Raw genomic sequence first — 20,982 nt, 5'->3', positions numbered from 1 at the left:
GCATCAAGGGGCGTAGTGGGCGTCCGGAGTCGAACGGTGGCTGGTGAATCGCTTCCGCAGTGGGTTGTTGGAGCAGGGAGACAAGTGATCACGAAGGCGTGGAATGAACCCCCCTAGGTGTCGTCGCAGCGGTGTAGTGGGTAGGTACCAAGTGGATGGCCGACCTCCCATCATGAGAACAGCATTTTCTTATAATCTTTTACTCTATGCCAAAGTACACCAATGGTTGTGCTAGGTGGCGATTCACTACCCCAAGGCGCAGGAAAGGCTTGGTCTGTGAAGCACGCCGGGATCAGCAAGCGGCCTTTTGTCACGGCCAGGCGAGGCTACGTGGTTATCTCTCCAGCGGTGTGGCGCTATCTCAGGACCCAAATAAGAGTGATATGTGGCAGCCGGAGTGGAGCCGTGTCGATGGGGAAGAATACATAGCTCAGTTTAGGGACCACCACAGCGTGCGGAGTCTGTATGTGGACCCCAGCGTGGATGTCGGTGGCTCATAGCAGTGACGTGTGCCTCCACAGATGGTAACTAACAGCAACAGAGTTTGCAGCTAGGGGTCCATGCATCAACCATGGGGCCCTAAGGATGGTGGCGAATGGTTGGTTATACTCGTTCACATTCATCGCAGATAACAATTCCCGTCAACTTTATGCAATTTCTCGCATATATCCTCTAAAAAAATAAAAATAAAAACCGAAACACCACGAGTTAATTACTCAGATGGAACGGAAAGCAATAGATGTGACTACATTTACAGTCAAACAAATGATTACAATTGCAGAGAAATTGGGTGATTTATTCAAGAGAAAGAGCTTCAGAAATTGAACAAGTCAATAACGTGATAGTAGACCCTGGCCCTTTGCTTGGCGTTGATTGATAAAGTTGTTGGATGTCCCCCTGAAGGATATGATGTCATACTCTGTCCAACGACGTGTTAGATTGTCAAAATCCCGAGATGATTTCGCCCTGCCCATAATGCTCCAAACATTCCGAATTAGGGAGAGATCTGGCGACCTTGGCGGCCAAAGTAGGGTCTGACTAGCGCATAGACAAGAGTAGAATTTCTCGCCACATGCAGGTGGGCATTATCTTGAAGAAATGTAAGCCTAGGATAGCTTGCCATGTGGGGCAACAAAACGGGACGTAAAATATCGTCGACATACCACCGTGTTGTAAGGGAGCCGCGGATGACAGCTAAAAGGGTCTTGCTATGAATGGAAATGGCTCCCCAGATCATCGCTTTGGTTGTCGGTTCGTATGGCGGTCGACCGTCAGGCTGGTATCATACCACTGTCTGCGGCGTCTCCAGACACGTCTTCGCTGGTCATTGGGGGTCAGTTCGAAGCTGCACTCATCGATGGAGACAACACCACTGCAGTCAATGAGAATCAAGGCCGAAGACACGTCTGGAGGCGCCACAGACAGTGTTGGACTACCAACCTGACTGTCGCCCGCCATACGACCTAACAATCAGGAGTGATGGTCTCGGGTGGCGTTTCTTTTCATAGCAGGATCCCTTTGGTTGTCATCCACGACATCCTTACAACACAGCGGTCCATCGACGGTATTCTACACCCCGTTTTGTTGTCCATCATGGCAACCTATCCTGCGCTTACATTTCAGTAAGATAATGCCCAACCACCCACGGCGAGAGTTTTTACTGGTTGTCTTCGTGCTGACAAGCAACACTATCTTGGTCACCATGGTCACCAGATCTCCCCCTAATTGAAAATGTTTGGAGCATTAAGGGCGGTATCTTCCAATCAGCTCCGGATTTTTGTTGGACAGAATTTGGCAAAATATCCCTCAGGAGGACATCCAGAAACTTTGTCAATCAGTGCCAAGCCGAATAACTGCTTGCATAAGGGCCAGGGTTTGACCATCGCGTTGTTGACTTGTTCAGTTTGTGAAGCTCTTTCTCTTGAATAAATAATTAATTATTTCTAAAATTGTAATCATTTGTTTGTCTGTATATCTACAACACATCTTCTGATATTTTTTTTTTCGAGTGTAAGTTATCCGTCAGTCCGTCAGGTGGCCTCCCAGTTGGAAGACGCAGAATCAGCAACTTTCAGACTTACCATGGACAGCAGACAGGCAATTAGTGGAGACAGCATAGGGTGGTGGCAGCCAGTCAACACATTTCTGATCGTAGACTAGAGTAGATTTCCCACCATAGCTGGCTCCTTCCTGCGACTGATATTGCCTGTCTGAAATTGGCAGTTTGTACGAGAGCTTGTTCAGCTTTTGGTTCTGAAACGATTACACGTCTCTCTCGTAAATCACAACAGAAGCAAAGCGCAAGGCGTGGCCACGGAGCAACCGTCACATCAGTGCCCCAGCTTTTCCAATGTGTTAGTAGTTTCACAATCCTGTTCGTGCCCTGCGGGGGTAGTAAGTTCGCCTTTCAGGAGCAGTTTCTGTAGGGTCAGCATCAACCACTCACGGCATCTCACGCAAAAACAACCAACCGACCCCTGTACTATGCTCTCTTGCGTCGGTTTGCTTTGACGCCCTCTGCTACGTCGGTCACGGGATTTTTTTGCTGGCAGAGGCGGACCTGTGGCGTAACGTACCTCCCCCCTCCAGAACATCCAGTCCACTGGATCTTAGACCGTATACATCTCGGGAAAACGTCTCAGCAACACATGTCATGGCTTGATATGTATCTACAACTGGCTGAGAGTACCGACATTTCACATGTATTTATTTATAGATGTGCCCGAGACTTTGTACGTATGGAATTTATTTTTCACTTATAAGGCTTCTTTATTTACAATGTTTGAACTGGTATGATTGGGGATATGAACGCAGAGCTTCTTTGCTTCACTAACACGCGATAGAGTCGCGTAGAGCTCGCCGTGAGAGAAGCAACTGACGCTAAGGTCTACTCCCGCAACACGCAATGTCCGGCTTTGTTTATTGTCATGGCATAACATAAGCTCACTGGGAATTGTACATGTTTAAATCGAAATAGTAAATTTATTAGGAATAAGTGGGATTCGGAGTGTAAAAATTTCGCTCGTCTGCGCCACTTTCCGTCAAAATTTCCGCATCTATGACGTTACGTTGGAGATAAGTAACGTTAAGACTCTGTGAGTGAAGGCTTCTGAGGGGCCACATAATGCAAGGCGCTCTCGATTAGAGTTACATCGCGCCTGGCTTTCGGAAGGAGTTTCCAGAGAGCGAGTTAAAGTACGATGTTCTCGACTGCAGAAATTCTCGCCTCGTGATCCTCACTGAATCCCTGAGACCCCATAGTCTTCCGTCTTTTGGCTGTTTTGTTGCATTCAGAAGGAATCGACTGCTTTCTAGGAATTTGTATTCCTAAATAGAACTAAATCTTAACGTAATGTGTAGACACCCAATCACAAGACAAATTTAATAAATTCGTTTCTACTAGCAAAGAATATAAATAAAATCTGTCAGAATAAGAAAAGCAATGACGTTAAGTTTTTAATACACAAAGCGAAATAAGTAAATATATGTAGCCTAAACAAGTAAACTGACTGTTAGTGTGTATTCGTAAAGATAAGACTGTAGTACTTACTGCTGTTACTGACGTAAACTTCCGAAAACACACCTTTCACTGAGTTAAAAATAAAAATAATAAAAAATCTAACAGCGCCCACTGTTGGTACTTCGGTGTATCACGCGATGATGATTAAACATCACAATTACTAATCTGAGCAGCCGATTTTAGATAAAACTTTAACTTACGACATGTTTTTTTCGTGTTCTGATTTTGACGGAATAAAGCGCCAGTATGTTGTCCCAAGCTACGCACAAGTTACCTGTGAAAACCCTATGAAAATGTGTTTCATAGTTTTGGAGATTAACATGTTGATACAATCAGACAAGCAGACAGACACGACAGTCTTAGATAAACCTTTAATTCACGGTACCCTTCTCTCCTGTTGTCTGATTTTGATAAAATAAAGACTATACGTTGCGCTAAGCTACTCTCAGGTTATCTGCGATAACCGCATAACAATTTGTCTATTGGTATTAGCGATTATCGTGTTCAAACAGACAATCAGTCAGACACTGCTGTTTTACCGTTTTATTATTTGTATAGATATAGATAAGTACATTTCGATTCTCCTTATACTTCAAATGGTTCTGAGCACTATGGGACTTAACTTCTGAGGTCATCAGTCCCATAGAACTTAGAACTAATTAAACCTAACTAACCTAAGGACATCACACACATCCATGCTCGAGGCAGGATTCGAACCTGCGACCGTAGCGGTCGCGCGGTTCCAGACTGAAGCGCCTAGAACTGCTCGGCCAGACCAGTCGGCATTCTCCGTATACTAATCCATCGTGACCACTAGATTCATTGTCTACTTACTTATCTAATCATTATTTTCTAAGGTTGATTCAGTCAACTGATAACAGAGACACTGTGACCTCTGGTGGATTAGCGATTTTCCGCCTAAAATATATGCAGGGTGCACAAAGCAGAGTCAGAACCACGATGGTACCTGAAATTGAGACACTCATCACTATGTCTCTGAAGCATCGATAACCACGGTATTGCTGCTGGAGCATATCATCGATAGTATTGTGTCCCTGTTGAGTTGCTATTAGCTTGTTCAGAGAATGGAGAAGGTCGGTTTCCAAGAAGCCACTGAGATAGGTTTCATTCTAATATGGGACTACTTTCTGTGATTTATCGGCCAGTGCAACAAAGGTTGTGTCACATTCACCATGGTGGCCCAAATCATGGTAGCCGGAAGATGAAAAGTTGGTCCTGAGATGTCACAAGTTGTGCCGTTAATTAGGAAACGGCTGCCTTCCAACTCTGGTCGTATTGCATAGACAGGTCTACCTTGCTGATAACAATTTTCAACAAGCACTTAAGGTTAAGACATGCAATATATCCAATGTACGCCTGACCTTTTGAAAATAAGGTTGCTGTGCTATAAATATCCCATGGGCGTCCTTCTGTTCCAGCTTTACCAAGAAATAATTATACCTCAGATGCTTCTGCATTGGTCAGGATCACTTGTGTTGGGCATTTCATGACTCACCCTCTGCGACAACAATGGAGTTCATTCGTCAACAAGGTCTTTCTTTATTTAATCGGAAACTGACATTACTTCCTCCGTATTTACTTCTGCATGTTTCCCCAAGGCCTCTCAGTCTACAGTGTAGTGATGGACTTTAAAGCATCTGTACCGTAAGTTGGTTCCTGTTACTGGAATGGGATCAGCAAATATAATCGAACATGGTTGCTGTTAATTTCCACCATTGCAACGTGATTAGGTAATGAGAGATTTTACTTGGTCAGTGTGGCAATGAACTTTACCTTGGCCGGTAATTCCTTCTGCCAACAACCTTGCCACAGTGGGTACACCAGTTCCCGTCAGATCACCAAAGTTAAGCACTGTCTGGCTTGGCTAGCACTTGGCTGGGCCACCGTCGGGGTCTGCCGAGTGCTGCTGGCTAGCGGCGTGCTCTCAACCCTTGTGAGGCCAATTGAGGAGTTACTTGATTGAGAAGTAGCGATACAGGTCACGAAAACTGACAACGGCTGGGAGAGTGGTGTTCTGACCATATGCCCCTCTCTATCCACATTAGGTGAGGCCTAAGGGCTGAGTATAACACGACAGCCGGTCAGTACCAATGGGCCTCCAAGGTCTATTCGGACCGTGCTTTTTTTGTGTTAGTTCCTTCTGGGTCTTCATAGACCAGCTAGGAATCTTTCGAGAGTAAAGCGCAACTGTCCACCCACAGCATTCAGCCCCATTACTTCTCCTTCCAGTCGTTGATCTTGGGATGTGTCTATCCCCTCCTCACTTGAGAGGTGCGGCGCTGGCATCAGGATACACATCATGATCGTCCTTGGCGGTAACGCTACCTTGAGAAAGGGAAGCTGCAATATCTCTCCCTACTCCTTACGGAAGAATTACAAAAATAGTCTTCACATAATGTATATTGCTAACATACCAAACGAAAATGAATAAACCTCCAACTCTTCACGTTATCAAAACAGTAATCGAAGCAAAAAACAGAAGCTATATGAACAATACGTAGCCCCATTAGCAATTTTTCCCATGATCCCTACACTTCCAATGCACGTATCCACACACAATGAACACCCAAAATTATATTTCGCAAATGATGTTACACCAAACTTCCTGGCAGATTAAAACTGTGTGCCGGACCGAGACTCGAACTCGGGACCTTTGCCTTTCGTGGGCAAGTGCTCTATCATCTGAGCTACCCAAGCACGACTCACGCCCCGTCCTCACAGCATTACTTCTGCAAGTAGCTCGTCTCCTACTTTCCTAACTTTACAGAAGCTTTCCGGCGAACCTTGCAGAACTAGCTCTCCTGAAAGAAAGGATACCGCGAAGACATGGCTTAGTCACAGCCTAGGGGATGTTTCCAGAAAGAGATTTTCACTCTGCAGTAGAGTGTGCGCTGATATGAAACTTCCTGGCAGATTAAAACTGTGTGCCGGACCGAGACCCGAACTCGGGGCCTTTGCCTCTCGCGGGCAAGTGCTCTATCATCTGAGCTACCCAAGCACGACTCACGCCCCGTCCTCACAGCACAGAGTTCTGCAAGGTTCGCAGGAGATCTTCTGTAAAGTTTGGAAGGTAGGAGACGAGCTACTAGCAGAAGTAATGCTGTAAGGACGGGGCGTGAGTCATGCTTGGGTAGCTCAGATGATAGAGCACTTGTCCGCGAAAGGCAAAGGTCCCGAGTCCGAGTCTCGGTCCGGCACACAGTTTTAAACTGCTAGCAAGTTTCATATCAGCGCACACTCCGCTACAGAGTGAAAATCTCATTCTATATTACACTAGTCTTCCTACTAAACCCACTCACATTACTATGTTTCTCATCCACTTTGCGAATCACTTTTCATTCAAACTCAGTTTTAATGGCGACCACGTAAATCTACACAATGAATCCTTTAAACCTAACAACCATTTTAATGCCTCGTGTTCTATCAATACCTTAAATTCTTACAATACAGATAACATCAGAAGTATGTCTTACTGTAAATCGAGTTCAGCATGTCCTTCTGAGTGGTAATTTTTCTCAGCCTTGTTCAATTGCTGTGTAGCTAAACAATTGTATGCTCCTATCTTACGCTTCTTGCTAATAACACAAACCGCTGCATGGTTTTTTGCATCATACAATAAAATAAATTTACTTTCATAATCCAGGAAGACCAACACTGAGAAATGTGTTAATGCTTCCCTCAGTTTTTCAAATTCAGCTTGACATTTTGCTGTTCACTGGAACTTGACACCCTTCTTCAAAAAATGTGTGAGTGGTTTTACAATATCTGTAAATCACAATAAACACTTCGTATGGTAATTAGCTAAATCTAAGAATAATTGTTACTCTCTATTCGTCAGTGGTACTGGGAAACTTCACATTGAGCATATCAGTCATGGAACAATAATTACTCCATTCTAACACATCACATGTCCTGAATAATTCACTTATCCTATTGATGCTTAAGGTCAGAACGTGTGGAGCATAATCCCTTGAAGACTTCTTTTAATCATTGTACATGTTCCTCCATATCTTTTGCAATATGATAATATCATCCAGGTACACCTTGCAGTGTCTCAGCTTCAAATCCCTAAGCACTCCGGCCGGCCACGGTGGCCGTGCGGTTCTGGCGCTGCAGTCCGGAACCGCGAGGCTGCTACGGTCGCAGGTTCGAATCCTGCCTCGGGCATGGGTGTGTGTGATGTCCTTAGGTTAGTTAGGTTTAAGTAGTTCTAAGTTCTAGGGGACTTATGACCTAAGATGTTGAGTCCCATAGTGCTCAGAGCCATTTGAACCTAAGCACTCCATCAAGCACGAGTTGAAAAGTGGCTGGTGCATTTTTTAAACCAAATGGCATTCATTGATACTTGTAATGATCCCAAGGAACTATAAATGCTGTCTTTGGTCGATCCTCTGGCACTACTTCAAATTGATGGAACCACTTTTCTGGTCTATTGTGGAAATTGTAAACTGTCCCAAGTTACCCAGGTTCTCCATAATGTTCGGTAAAACATATGCATCCATAATCGTTCTATTATTCAAATAGTGATAATCACAACCGAATTTATATTTCTTTTCACTGTCTGATGAATTTTTGATAATGCAACAATCAGTGCTCCCCAGGGACTATTATTCTTATCAATTAAGCCATCGTTCAGTTGCTGGTAAACTCATTCTTCCATTATTGTTCATAAACTATGGGGTAACCTATGTGGTTTCTGACACTACGTAATTTATCACCTATCAGAATTCTGTGCCATGTTATTGGGGTTGTTTGCAATAGACAACGACTATTAAGTAGGAGTTCTTACAAGAGCTTTTGCAAGGTTACCCACTCTGGTCCTTTCAGATGCTCCCCTTTTGAAAGTAATGCAGTTGTACCGGCGATTTTCTTACGGCTAGACACACTTGAAATGTCTAGATCATCCTCATCTAGAAGGTCTAAATCCTTTTATCAAACTTACATCACTGACATCAAAATTATGTACACCAGCTGGAATCACTCACTCACCATCCACTTCCTTGATATGTACAACCCTCTGCACATGAATCATCGCGCTGCATTTCATTCTTCATTCTCGTCTAGTGGTTCCACCACATACAATAAGTTCACAGATAGGTCCATTCTCATATTCCCGGAAAGTAATTTCACAGTGCCTTGTGGCACTTTATCAAGCGATTCAACTCTTAATGTCTTCGCACACAATGAGATTTTCACTCTGCAGTGGAGTGTGCGCTGATATGAAACTTCCTGGCAGATTAAAACTGTGTGCCGGACCGAGACTCGAACTCGGGACCTTTGCCTTTCGCGGGCAAGTGCTCTAGCAACTGAGCTACCCAAGCACGACTCACGCCCCGTCCTCACAGCTGTACTTGTGTCAGTATCACGTCTCCTACCTTGCAAACTTTACAGAAGCTCTCCTGCGAACCTTGCAGAACCAGCACTCCTGAAAGAAAGGATATTGCGGAGACATGGTTTAGCCAAAGCCTGGAGGATGTTTCCAGAATGAGATTTTCACTGTGCAGCGGTGTGTACGCTGATATAAAACTTCCTGGCAGATTAAAACTGTGTGCCAGACCGAGACTCGAACTCGGGACCTTTACCTTTCGCGGGCAAGTGCTCTAGCAACTGAGCTACCAAAGCTCGACTCACGCCCCCTCCTCACAGCTTTACTTCTGCCAGTATCTCGTCTCCTACGTTCCAAACTTTACAGAAGCTCTCCTGCGAACCTTGCAGAACTAGCACTCCTGAAAGAAAGGATGCTATTTCTGCAAGGTTCGCAGGAGAGCTTCTGTTAAGTTTGGAAGGTAGGAGACGAGATACTGGCAGAAGTAAAGCTGTGAGGACGGGGCGTGAGTCGTGCTTGGGTAGCTCAGTTGATAGAGCACTTTCCCGCGGAAGGCAAAGGTCCCGAGTTCGAGTCTCGGTCCGGCACACAGTTTTAATGTGCCAGGAAGTTTCTTTGCACACAGTTTAATTGGTTCATCCTCCGCAAGGGATGACCCTTGTGGCAGTATGTCACTGACAACAACTTCCCCACCTGGTACAAAGCTGTACTGACTTCTCACATTGGCTAACAAAGATCAATTTTTCCTGATGTTTGTGCATGAAACCCAACCCTAGGCTCACACAGTACATTCCAACTACGTGGCACAAAATTCATGTAATCTCTCAGAACAGTTTTGGTTTAACCTGAAAATCTAATATCGCTGAAGCTAGCGATTTTACGTTTATTGAAAGGCGCCAAGTGATCAACATTTGAACTTAGTGTGGACACCAGACCTGCAGTAGAGCAGCAGCATCAGTTGGTGGTAGCTTGTCAATCCTTTTCTAGACATAGAGTGGCGCAGACCTCCCATCGTTGCTGGCTGCTGGTAGTGAGTAATACGGCCTATCTAAAATGGGCAGTACATATGCGAACTAAATTCGATATTTCTTCTGAAATTGTGCACTTCTCTCTCCTAATTCACAATAGAACAGAGGCACAAGACATGGCCGTTTGGCAACCATGATAGCACCGCCCCAGCGTTTCCTTTCTGTCAGCAGTTCACTACCCTGTTTGTGCCATGTCAGTGTAACAAGTTCGCCTTTCAAGAGAAGTTTCTGGGGTTTCACCATAATCTACTCACAGTGTCTTACGCAGAAACGTCTAACCAGCCCCTGTAGTGTCGCTTCTTCTCATTCTGCTATGACGTCCCCTGCTAAGTCAGTCACAGATTTTTTTTTTTCTGTTGGCAGAGGCGGAGCTGTGGCACAGAAGTAGCAATTTAACATAGTAAACAGTGATCTCCCAACACTCAGCTGAATTTATTAACGCATAATCACTATCAAAAGACCTTGGAGTGTCACTGTTGTGGCCGTTATTTAATGAATTTATCAGTTTCCCCAGAGAATTTTCGAAAATATGTTTATTCTTCCACGCAGTTTTCGAGAGTTTCTTCCAGTCTTCAATGCTGATTTTTCAAAGAGCTTCGTCGTTAGTGCTTACCTTGCAGGAAACACATTTTTATTGTTATTGGCAGTGTAACCTTGAATTTGAGCCTACATCAATCCCAATGTATCGAAATATCAGTGGTAAGATTGTAGCTTAATGACTGTATAGCTACTCGGCTTTTGTCAGCTAATCGAGTTCGTATGTGGGAAAGCATACTTTATAGATTAATATTAGTTCAATAAGCTTCACGTTTTTAAGATATCACTAAATTCACAATTCCTATGCTAAAACCGACCATATGCTCCTCCTTTATTTTTGTCATGACAGGCTCTTCGGCGAAACTAACCATAAAATAGTAAGAAGCACTACCAGGAACAATTGTTGGCGGTTTTCCATTTGGCACTATCGAATTTACGAACATTGTTTTGGACATGAAATCCTTCAATGAGTCGAACCACGTAGTAAGTTCGTGGAGATTTACTTCTTCATGATATTATCCAGTCTTCTTTGATGTAAAAAACAGGAGACAGTTTTGGGAGAAAACCTTGCGAGATGTCTGCATGAAGAAAAATAAGTTTGCGACTCTTATCGGAAGGCATTGCAACTGTTCCGTTACTTACGCCGTCTGTGAAGCCCTGCTTGAGAAAGTGTCCAGAATTGACTAAAGTTTTATCAAGCAAGCCACGGATCTGCCTCCATAATCTGGATGGTCAAGCAACTCTATGTTTTACACTAGTGAGCACAGACGCTATGACCACATGCTTTGTCCACCTTCGGAACGTAGCACATCGGTGGTTATGCGTAGCTCGGATTAGACAGGTACTTGGTAGTTTCTAGATGTAGGTGTCACCGGATTTCTAGGAACAGATCACGTAGATCCCATAAATTACGGTTTGATGGTTTGTAACGCGGAGCTGGCGCCCTATAGTGACCCAAATGTGTTCCACCGGATTCAGATCAGGCTAATATGGTGGCCAAGATACCTCTATGATATTCCTCAAACCACTGTACCACTATTCTGGCCTTGTGACACGGACAGTTATCCTACATCTACATCTACATCTACATTGATACTCCGCAAGCCACCCAACGGTGTGTGGCAGAGGGCACTTTACGTGCCACTGTCATTACCTCCCTTTCCTGTTCCAGTCGCGTATGGTTCGCGGGAAGAACGACTGTCTGAAAGCCTCCGTGCGCTCTCTAATCTCTCTAATTTTACATTCGTGATCTCCTCGGGAGGTATAAGTAGGGGGAAGCAATATATTCGATACCTCATCCAGAAACGCACCCTCTCGAAACCTGGCGAGCAAGCTACACCGCGATGCAGAGCGCCTCTCTTGCAGAGTCTGCCACTTGAGTTTATTAAACATCTCCGTAACGCTATCACGGTTACCAAATAACCCTGTGACGAAACGCGCCGCTCTTCTTTGGATCTTCTCTATCTCCTCCGTCAGACCGATCTGGTACGGATCCCACACTGATGAGCAATACTCAAGTATAGGTCGAACGAGTGTTTTGTAAGCCACCACATCCTGGGGAAGATGTCATCGCAATCTGGGAAGACGCCAAACTTCAAGGATGAAGGTGGTTCGCAATAATGTACACGAAGTTCACAGCTGTCATGGTGAATCCGATTACTATCACAGGCCCCATGGAATCCCAGGTGAACATCCCCAACAGCATAATACTGTCCCCATAGGCACCCGTCCTCCGTGCAATGCACCTTTCGAGCAGTTTCTGCCTGGATGGAGATGTATCTGTACGCGAGCATCTACTTGGTGTATCAAGAAACATGATTAATCCGACCAGGCGCCAAGGTTCAGGCAGGAGAGGCGGCAACCTATGGAAGATCTACCGACAGAGTACAATCCTAATGTAGGAACTAGTGTTATGGAACACACCGTTCACAGCATATTTTCGAACATGATGCTTTGCAGCAGACGACTCCTGTATCATCCCATATTAACCCAACGTCCTGTTAAATTATGATATCATCAGGCACTGTATCCTCGATATTGGAGGGTACTGATCTATGGTCCAATGTCGATGATACAATGCTCACTGTAGTCGTAACTGATGAGGTCGTTGGGTTAACATGGGGACACGTAGACGTAATTGCTGCGGAACCCTCTGTTCAACAATGTGCTAAAGGGTGTGCACTCCAACTATATTGCCTGCACCAGCATTATTCTCTGCCGTTAAATCGGCCACAGATCGCCGCCTATGCTGTTCTACATAATGGACAACCCTTCAAGTTCTTCGATGAGGCGCGAACATACAACACCTTGTCACCTACTCGTGGTTTCGCGTTCTTTAACCTCTTTCCGTAGATGATCACGACAGTAGCACGCGAATAGCCGAACAGCTTTGAATCGCAAGATAAAGAAAGTAACTTTAAAAACTAAAATAGCTTTTGAGAAGGTTTCTCTCAGCACTAGTGCAAATACAGAGTCAGCATCAAACGTTCCACGCTACAAGAAACGATAGCAAAAGAGTAGGTACCCAGAACATCAATAGAACAACCCAATGAAGAAATGAAATATGTCGCCCACAGTATAACATGACAATAGTATAAGGCATCAAAGAGCAATAGGCTCTCCATTTACCAACCTTCCCCCTGCAGCGAACGAATGAAAAAAAATCACCCTTTCCGAGATGGTCGTTCCCAGGAGCACTGTGTGAAATTCAGTTATGTCAGTGGATTTCCCCAGTTGCGGCTTGTACCGACGACTGAATGAGTCCATTCCGCCTACTTTCGTTACCGTCTCGCTTGCCCGTAACGCTACAGGCGGCATTCAGTCTCGTGGTGAGTGGTAGTGATAATGTTTTGGCTACTCAGAGTAGCTCTTCTCTTTCCATCAACAGTTTACAGTTATAAAAACGTCCACAGTGAAATATCAGGCTGTTCATAACTGTAAAACAAAGATGAACGACTCCCTCGAAAGAGATATGCATCCCTAAAGGCAATTAACTCTTATTTGAAACACTTCTGTGGAGTGCCGTCGTTGATACACTGGGGTGGATCGCACACCAGAGACAACATCTATTATAACAATTAATCTGTTAAATACTTTTACTTGAAATTTTTTTATAAAATCTTAAAACCTTAATTTTAGAAGTTGTATGGTTCATATAATCTAAAAATACAATAAGAAATTCAAATACCGGAAAAATTGAAAAACATTACTATTTAAAAAATCGTAATTTTCTTATGTTTTCTTATAAATGGCTAAAAATTTAACAGAGTTCTTCAACATATAGTACTACGAGAAGAAATAGTATGTTACTGCACTATTTAGTAAAAGATATTTACTCTGGAAGATAAAAAGGAGGATTTTGGTGGAAAATTGAAAATTCTGTTACTAGAATAACCAAAGTTTTTATTCATACGATTTTGATTATAAAATAGAAATAACACGTACATAATAAGGAAATGATATAATTTCCGTCTAATTTACGTATCTGTAACGTTCACACTCATCGCAGATAACAATTTTCGTCCACTTCAAGCAACTCCTCGAATATGTACTCCAAGACAAAAAAAAAAACGACGCAACACGAGACAATTATCAGACTGGGACGTAAATCGGTAGATATGATGTACATGTGCAGACAAACAAAGCCGGCCGCTGTGGCCGAGTGGTTCTACGCACTTCAGTCCGGAACCGCGCTGCTGCTACGGTCGCAGGTTCGAATCCTGCCTCGGGCATGGATGTATGTGATGTCCTTAGGTTAGTTAGGTTTAAGTAGTTCTAGATCTAAGGGACTGATGATCTCAGATGTCAAGTCCCATAGTGCTTAGAGCCATTTGAACCATTTAGACAAACAAATGATTACAATTTCAGATAAATTGGGCGATTTACTCAAGAGAACGGGGCTCACAAATTGAGCAAGTCAATAACGCGTTGGTCCCCTTCAGGCCAATATGCAAGCAGTTATTAGGCTTGGCACTGATTGACAGAGTTATTGGACATCCTCCTGAGGAATATCGTGCCCAATTCTTGGCGCTTTAGATCGTCAAAATCCCGAGCTGGTTGGAGGGTCCTGCCAGTAATGCTCCAAATACTCTCAATTGGGGAGAGATCCGACGACCTTTCTGGCCAAGGTAGTGTTTGACATGCAGGAAGACAAGTAGTAGAAACCCTCACGGCTTGCGGGCGGACGTTATCTTCCTGAAATGTAAGACTAGGATGGCTTGCCATGAAGGGCAACAAACCGGGGCGTAGAATATCGTCGACGTACGGCTGTACTGTAAGGGTGTCCGCGGATGACAACCAGTGGAGTCCTGATATGGAATGAAATGCCACCCCAGACCATCACTCCTGGCTGTCAGGCAGCATGGACAGAAATATTCTGCGGTGTGCGTACTGTAAGACCTTCGGTACACACACTATCAGATTATTTGACTTGTCGCTCTAACGAAGTAGGCGAGTGTCAGCAATATGTCTCGTGGTCTTATCAGGGCGTGTTTATCTTCTGCCGTTAGGTCAGATGATAGAAATGCCACTTGCACGCTTAGAGTAGCAGATTGGCGGTGACCAACTTTAAACAGAACTTGATTAATTTTCACACACATTTATTAAAATAATAACTAGCCTAAAAACTACTTAACTTGGTTCTGGATGCTATTTACTATTGACAATCTGAAGTTCCTTTGGTCTTGGTACGTGAATCTTATTCTCACATATCTCTGATACTTGACAAAGTGTCTATTCATTTATCTTCATGGCTATGTACAGGAAAATGATAATCTTATTAGGCACAGACTGAAACTTGACTATAGACTAATGCAGACTGATGCAGACTGGTGCTGACTGATGCAGACTGACTGATCGGAGGTCTGTACACTCGTTATAATACCTCGTGCATTCAGGTATAACTGCGCGAGTGTGATCCGCGAGGAGAAAAGGTTCTACGTTAGCAGCAATCTCATTAGCTGCGTTACATATTAATACGCGGATCGGCGGAAGCAGAATTTGGTCCGTCTTTACGGCAGCGCCATCTCGTAGAGCGGAGACGGACGAGCGCTGCGCCTGCGCTGTTGTGCTTAGCGGGGCGCGCTCTAGTGGGAAAGTTGTGTACGCGCTGACTACGCGGAACTATGTACACAACATTTTCTCTTTCGTTAAGGCTTTGGTACTGGAATATTAGTTTTTAACTTATATTTCTGGTCATGCTCCAAGATAACACTTGCCTTCTTGTAGCCTACATGGCAATGCGTTGCTTCGCCTTAAAATTCTCACGCTACAGGCACGTGAGTCTTTTTCCCAGTTAACTAGCACAAAACATTACTCGTTCTCATTTTTTTGTGCAGCAGCCCAATATTTGAGTTTTCGATTTATACTTATACTAGTTTTGAAATGATCTGTGGAACCTTCCGAGTCTTCTTCTGAGTATTTTTATGGTTCTATACGTCAACAGTCAGTCTATGATCAGCTTTATACTACTGATGAGATACACAAATTAACGATGATGCGGCCAACATTGTACGATACTTACGTACCGGTTTCTAAGTAAACATGATACAATATACATTTAGTAACGATGGTTCTATGACCAATATCGTACACTCTTTAGCAATCATGATGTGAGGATTGTTGTTAGTCAACAGAAACCGGTAATCAGCAAGTTGTAATTTTATTTTCTAGCGACCAAAACCATTCAAATTTTTAATGCCAGAAGGATAAATAAACAATGAACTGACTAACTAAATGGTTCGGAACCGAGAAGCAGTTATTCCACAACTCCGTTAGTAAGTGTCGGTGGTGATGTCATGGAACTACTGATGCGAATTCAAACATTATACTCTTTCGGAGAACATGACAGTAAAGTAACTTTAAAGATAGATGTGTTGTGCTAGGATTACAGGCAGTTTTAGTAGCGAATGCTGTTATTAACATTAGGCTTGGCGGGAAGTGTTTGTATACTAGAGCGACTTACGTTTGGTACAGCCCGTGACAATAATGGGCTACACATAAAAAATATACTCCGGTGGTCTCAATGCTTTATTTATTTCACATTTCTTTAAACTCTAACTGAAAGTAGATAGCACCTTCCCCTTTTAAGGCTATCAAATTTTGTTTTTACTATTACGTCACTGTCACGACAGCCAGTAATGGCCGGCCGCGGTGGCCGAGCGGTTCTAGGCGTTTCAGTCCGGAACTGCGCGACTGCTACGGTCGCAGGTTCGAATCCTGCCTCGGGCATGGATGTGTGTGCTGTCCTTAGGTTAGTTAGGTTTGAGTAGTTCTATGTTCTAGGGGACTGATGACCTCCGATGTTAAGTCCCATAGTACTCAGATCCATTTGAACCATTTGAACAGACAGTATTGGATTGGATTGTTTGGGGGAGGAGACCAAACAGCGAGGTCATCGGGCTCATCGGATTATGGAAGGACGGGGAAGCAAGTCGGCTGAGCCCATTCAAAGGAACCATCCCGGCATTTGCCTGGAGCGATTTAGGGAAATCACGGAAAACCTAAATCGGGATGGCCGTACGCGGGATTGAACCATCGTCCTCCCGAATGGGAGTCCAGTGTGCTAGCCACTGCGCCACCTCGCTCGGTAACAGACAGTACTCAAACGGTATACAGCTATCTCAGTTCTGGACAACTGCTACTTCTGTACCTCTCTGTAGTAACCTACTACAGTTCTCTCTTCTGTTGGGTACCTTTGCTCATCGATTTCAGTATTTTCAGTAAGGGTGCTCTCTGCTTCTTCCCTCTAAGAAGAAAGCTGTGCAGATAACTAATTTTGTTTAGCGACGAAGATGTTCAGATATGTGTAAAAACATGTAGGAAGTTCCAGAATGAGATTTCCACTCTGCAGCGGAGTGCGCGCTGATATGAAACTTCCTGTCAGATTAAAACTGTGTGCCCGACCGAGACTCGAACTCGGGACCTTTGCTTTTCGCGGGCAAGTGCTCTACCATCTGAGCTACCGAAGCACGACTCACGCCCGCTCCTCACGCAGGAGAGCTTCTGTAAAGTTTGGAAGGTAGGAGACGAGATACTGGCAGAAGTAAAGCTGTGAGGACCGGGCCTGAGTGTTTTTTTTTTTTTTTTTTTTTTTTTTTTGAGCTCTCTCTGTATACGAGATCACAAACATACGCTAGTGCAGAAGCCTTCGACTCGCAGGTCACAGATGAAAACCATGGAGGTGAAACGAACTTTCGTCACTAGAATTTGGCAGCGTGCTACCTACATGACACTGTTGAGTGTTATTTGCTAGGAGCCATTAGCTCAGCGACTTCCTTGCTAATATTAAAGTGAAGTCAGCAATGTGTTGGCATCGAGGTCACGTTCTCCCTTTCTTATATTGCCATAATCACCCATAACAAAATAAACACCCAACATTACATTATACAGCCACTTGTCACATCATCGGGAGGTCTGAGGGTGGGTCACTTTGATTAAGAACTAGTCAAGAATAAGGAGTATAAGGATTCTGTCAAGTATGTTTTGTGTAAGAGATACCTTTAATCAGAACCATACATACGACTTCGTGAGGCCCTGGTTTGGAGGAAGGTGATAAATTGAAACGGTGCAGTAGTTTCCGCTCTATAAGCAGCAGGTTCCGCTGCTCGCTCGCACCGGGAAATAGAAACAGAGGCGGCTCCGCAGCCAATTTTATTACACGACGCGGCCGGCCGCGGATGCAACAGAACCCATGTGGACAGGTGGAAAGAAATGTGCCAGGCTTCATAATACGTATTTATATGTGTCGTGTATTATGCATTTCTTGTACGTGAATGTGAATCTGCACATGAACTTTCCTAATCCTCCTCACACCTTTCCGTAAAGCGTGGCCAAATCTTTGTTGGGAAGTAGTTCTGTAGTATAGTAGTGCCAACCTTACTCCTGGGTAGGGGATCAGAGAGACAGCACAGGCAGGTAACAGTCAAAGACTTCCCAGTGTCACAAGATTTGGGGTGGAGAGGTTGGTCACGGACAAGTGGTTCAACCACCCCCTCCACCGGGGCCCAGGAGGACCTCCGGGTGCCCGCCATATTCTGCGAGTGTTACAGAAGACGGGTAAGTGAGCAGACGTGCCCTCAGTGCGTCTGTCTCAATGTTCAAGCATGGAAGAGAGGTATTTGAATATTTGTAGAAATTCTTATATTTCCAGCTTCGGGTTGTGTAAGGAAATGAATGTTCTCGTTTAATTTCGGAAATTTGACCCCCTGTGTTAATGTATCTGGTCCCCAGTTTGCCTGTTATCCTCTTCACGTAGTGGATGTCCTATGTGAAATATTGGGAGGCTTTGGTGGTATACATTTGGCCAACGCAATTCCGTCTTGCCCGTAGAAAAGTTCGTGCAGATTGGTATATAATATACCCGAGCTATAAGTTGTAAAAATCCACTAACGTAAGTAACTTTGGCAAAGGGCAGATTGTTATGTCCCGGCACCTGGATGTAGTAGTGTTGTGACCATTTATGGATGTGTATGGTGTACAGTGTAACCACGAGTAGGCGAAAAGGTACCAGACTTCCACATGTCACAACACAACACGGAGCTTTGAGGCTTGAGGGTGGATGGCGATCTGTGGCAGATTTGACGACAGACAACACTGGTGTAGGTGTAAGTGTTTCGGAGCATCCTATTCAGCACACATAGTGATTCTGAAGGTCAGTAGGGGGCGACCCAACCATTTCCCTGGTTACCCAACGACTTCGTCTATTGCAACTGCAGTGAGCATGGGATCGTAGAGACAGTACGGTGGATTAATGGAAACGAGTCGTTTGGTTGCATGAAGTACGTTTCTTGTTACACAAGGTCAGTGGTCGAGCATGAGCTTGGGGAACGCCTGCTCGAAATGTTCGTCGCGCCCCTGGCACACTCAAGTTGCTATGGGGGACGTTCACTTGGCTTCCGTGGGTCTTGTGGCAGTAACTGAACGCACCATGACACTTTTGGACTACGTGAACATTATTGCGGATCATCTGCAACTCTTCAGGAGTCATGCCTTGCGCGATGGCGATGCCATCTTTCAGCAGGACACGTGTCCCTGTCACAAACCCAGAATTGTGCTACAGCGGTTTAAGGAGCATGATACTGATGTCGCGGTCATTAGATTCGTCTGATGTGAACCCGATGGAACACATCTGGGTCGCTATAAAGCGCCAGCTGTGCGCGCACAAACCACCGCCGCGAAATTTATGAGAATTGCGTGACCTGAACGTTGACATCTCGTGCCAAAGAGAATCGCTGCTGCACTGCTTTCCAGAGAGGGCTAACTCCCTATTTAGCAGATTCTCATCAGGTTTTGGCTCATCAGTGTAGTATAGTGACTGTTCGATGATGTTTCAGCTATATGGAGAGTCATTTTGAATTTCCTCTTAATAATATTTCAGTCTGAAGTGTTATGGCAGCCATTAGGTGAGTGAAAGGCTGCTGTTGGCCACTTATTACATCACGTGATTTCTTAATGGTCAATTCATTTTAAACTCGTTGTTGTTCGGTATCTTTTATCACTTTTGTGGAAATTAGACTACTGTAGTTTTTATTGTGGAAATGCAAAGATTGTGTCTGAGCTTTTAAGTGTAGAATAACACTCGAAACTGTAAATAAATTACTTAGAGGACGTTTCGTCCAAAGTAGAATTAGTGGAACTGAACAGCAAATATTCATTAATTCATAGAGGGTAATTTATATTTACGCAAGATATTATCTATTGAAAGGAGCCGTCATAAGCAATTTTAATGCTTGTGCCTGCATTGCCTCACATAAAATTTTCGCAGTTAATAGTCTTTCGTCATCTTTATTAGTTGAACAGCGTGTTTTTTCTTTCTCGTTTCCGGTGTGATGTTGTATTGTGTCACTATTGGAGCGCCCGCTTAAAGTTCTCATATTTCATTGTTTGCCCGCCCATCGGATAAGTGGATTCGTCCGGATTTTAGCAGGATCCTAAAAGTTTTTCGCTCCCTTGGGAATTTTTTTCTTTCTCTCCTGTTGTAGTGGTGAAGTTGAGAAGTTGTGCGAGCGCGGAACATTGGATGATGCAGAACTTTGTTCCGCGGTCTCTGCAGTTTTGTATGTTTAACGCTGCGGTATTCCCCACAGCGTGGCTGCGTGCTCTTTTACGTGCGTTCATACACACGTTACACAAAGAATACGTATTCTGTCGTGCTGCATGCTGTGAATTGTAGCTATATATAAAAAAGTGTCACTCATTTATGTGACTTTCTAATGTATGGTATCTTTGGTTATATGGGATACGGTCAATGTCCGATGTACTACAAGCGCTATGAATCCGTACCAACATGCACCATCGTCTACGGTCTCTCATGCTGAATTTGCCACACGAGATACCTTATTTTGCGTTTTATAGATTTTTTAAAACAACTATCATACATTTTTTTGCTTTAACGGATTGAGTGTTTAAGAAATGCTGAGTAATATTTCAAAATATTTTTGTCTCAGCTACTAAATTCTTTACAAAGACATATCACTGTTGCCTAAAATTATATACTGAGCAAAGATTTCACTTTTCCTATATATTTATAATGACAGTGCATATTATTAGGT

General features: G+C 44.0%; 1 protein-coding gene across 1 annotated transcript in view; it reads left to right on the top strand.

The window, feature by feature from the left end:
* Positions 1-383: 383 nt before the first annotated feature.
* LOC126470807 (uncharacterized) overlaps positions 384-20,982 on the top strand; it is a 495,505-nt gene continuing 474,906 nt past the window's right edge. The window contains exons 1-3 of the mRNA XM_050098819.1: positions 384-485; positions 721-756; positions 5,705-5,772. Of these exons, the coding sequence (XP_049954776.1) occupies positions 384-485; positions 721-756; positions 5,705-5,772 (206 nt within the window). The remainder of the gene's footprint in view (positions 486-720; positions 757-5,704; positions 5,773-20,982) is intronic.

This window comes from Schistocerca serialis, chromosome 3 (genome assembly GCF_023864345.2).
Source record: "Schistocerca serialis cubense isolate TAMUIC-IGC-003099 chromosome 3, iqSchSeri2.2, whole genome shotgun sequence".
NCBI lineage: Eukaryota > Metazoa > Arthropoda > Insecta > Orthoptera > Acrididae > Schistocerca > Schistocerca serialis.
Note: the sequence above shows the minus strand (reverse complement) of the source record. Positions and strands in the feature narration are given on the sequence as shown.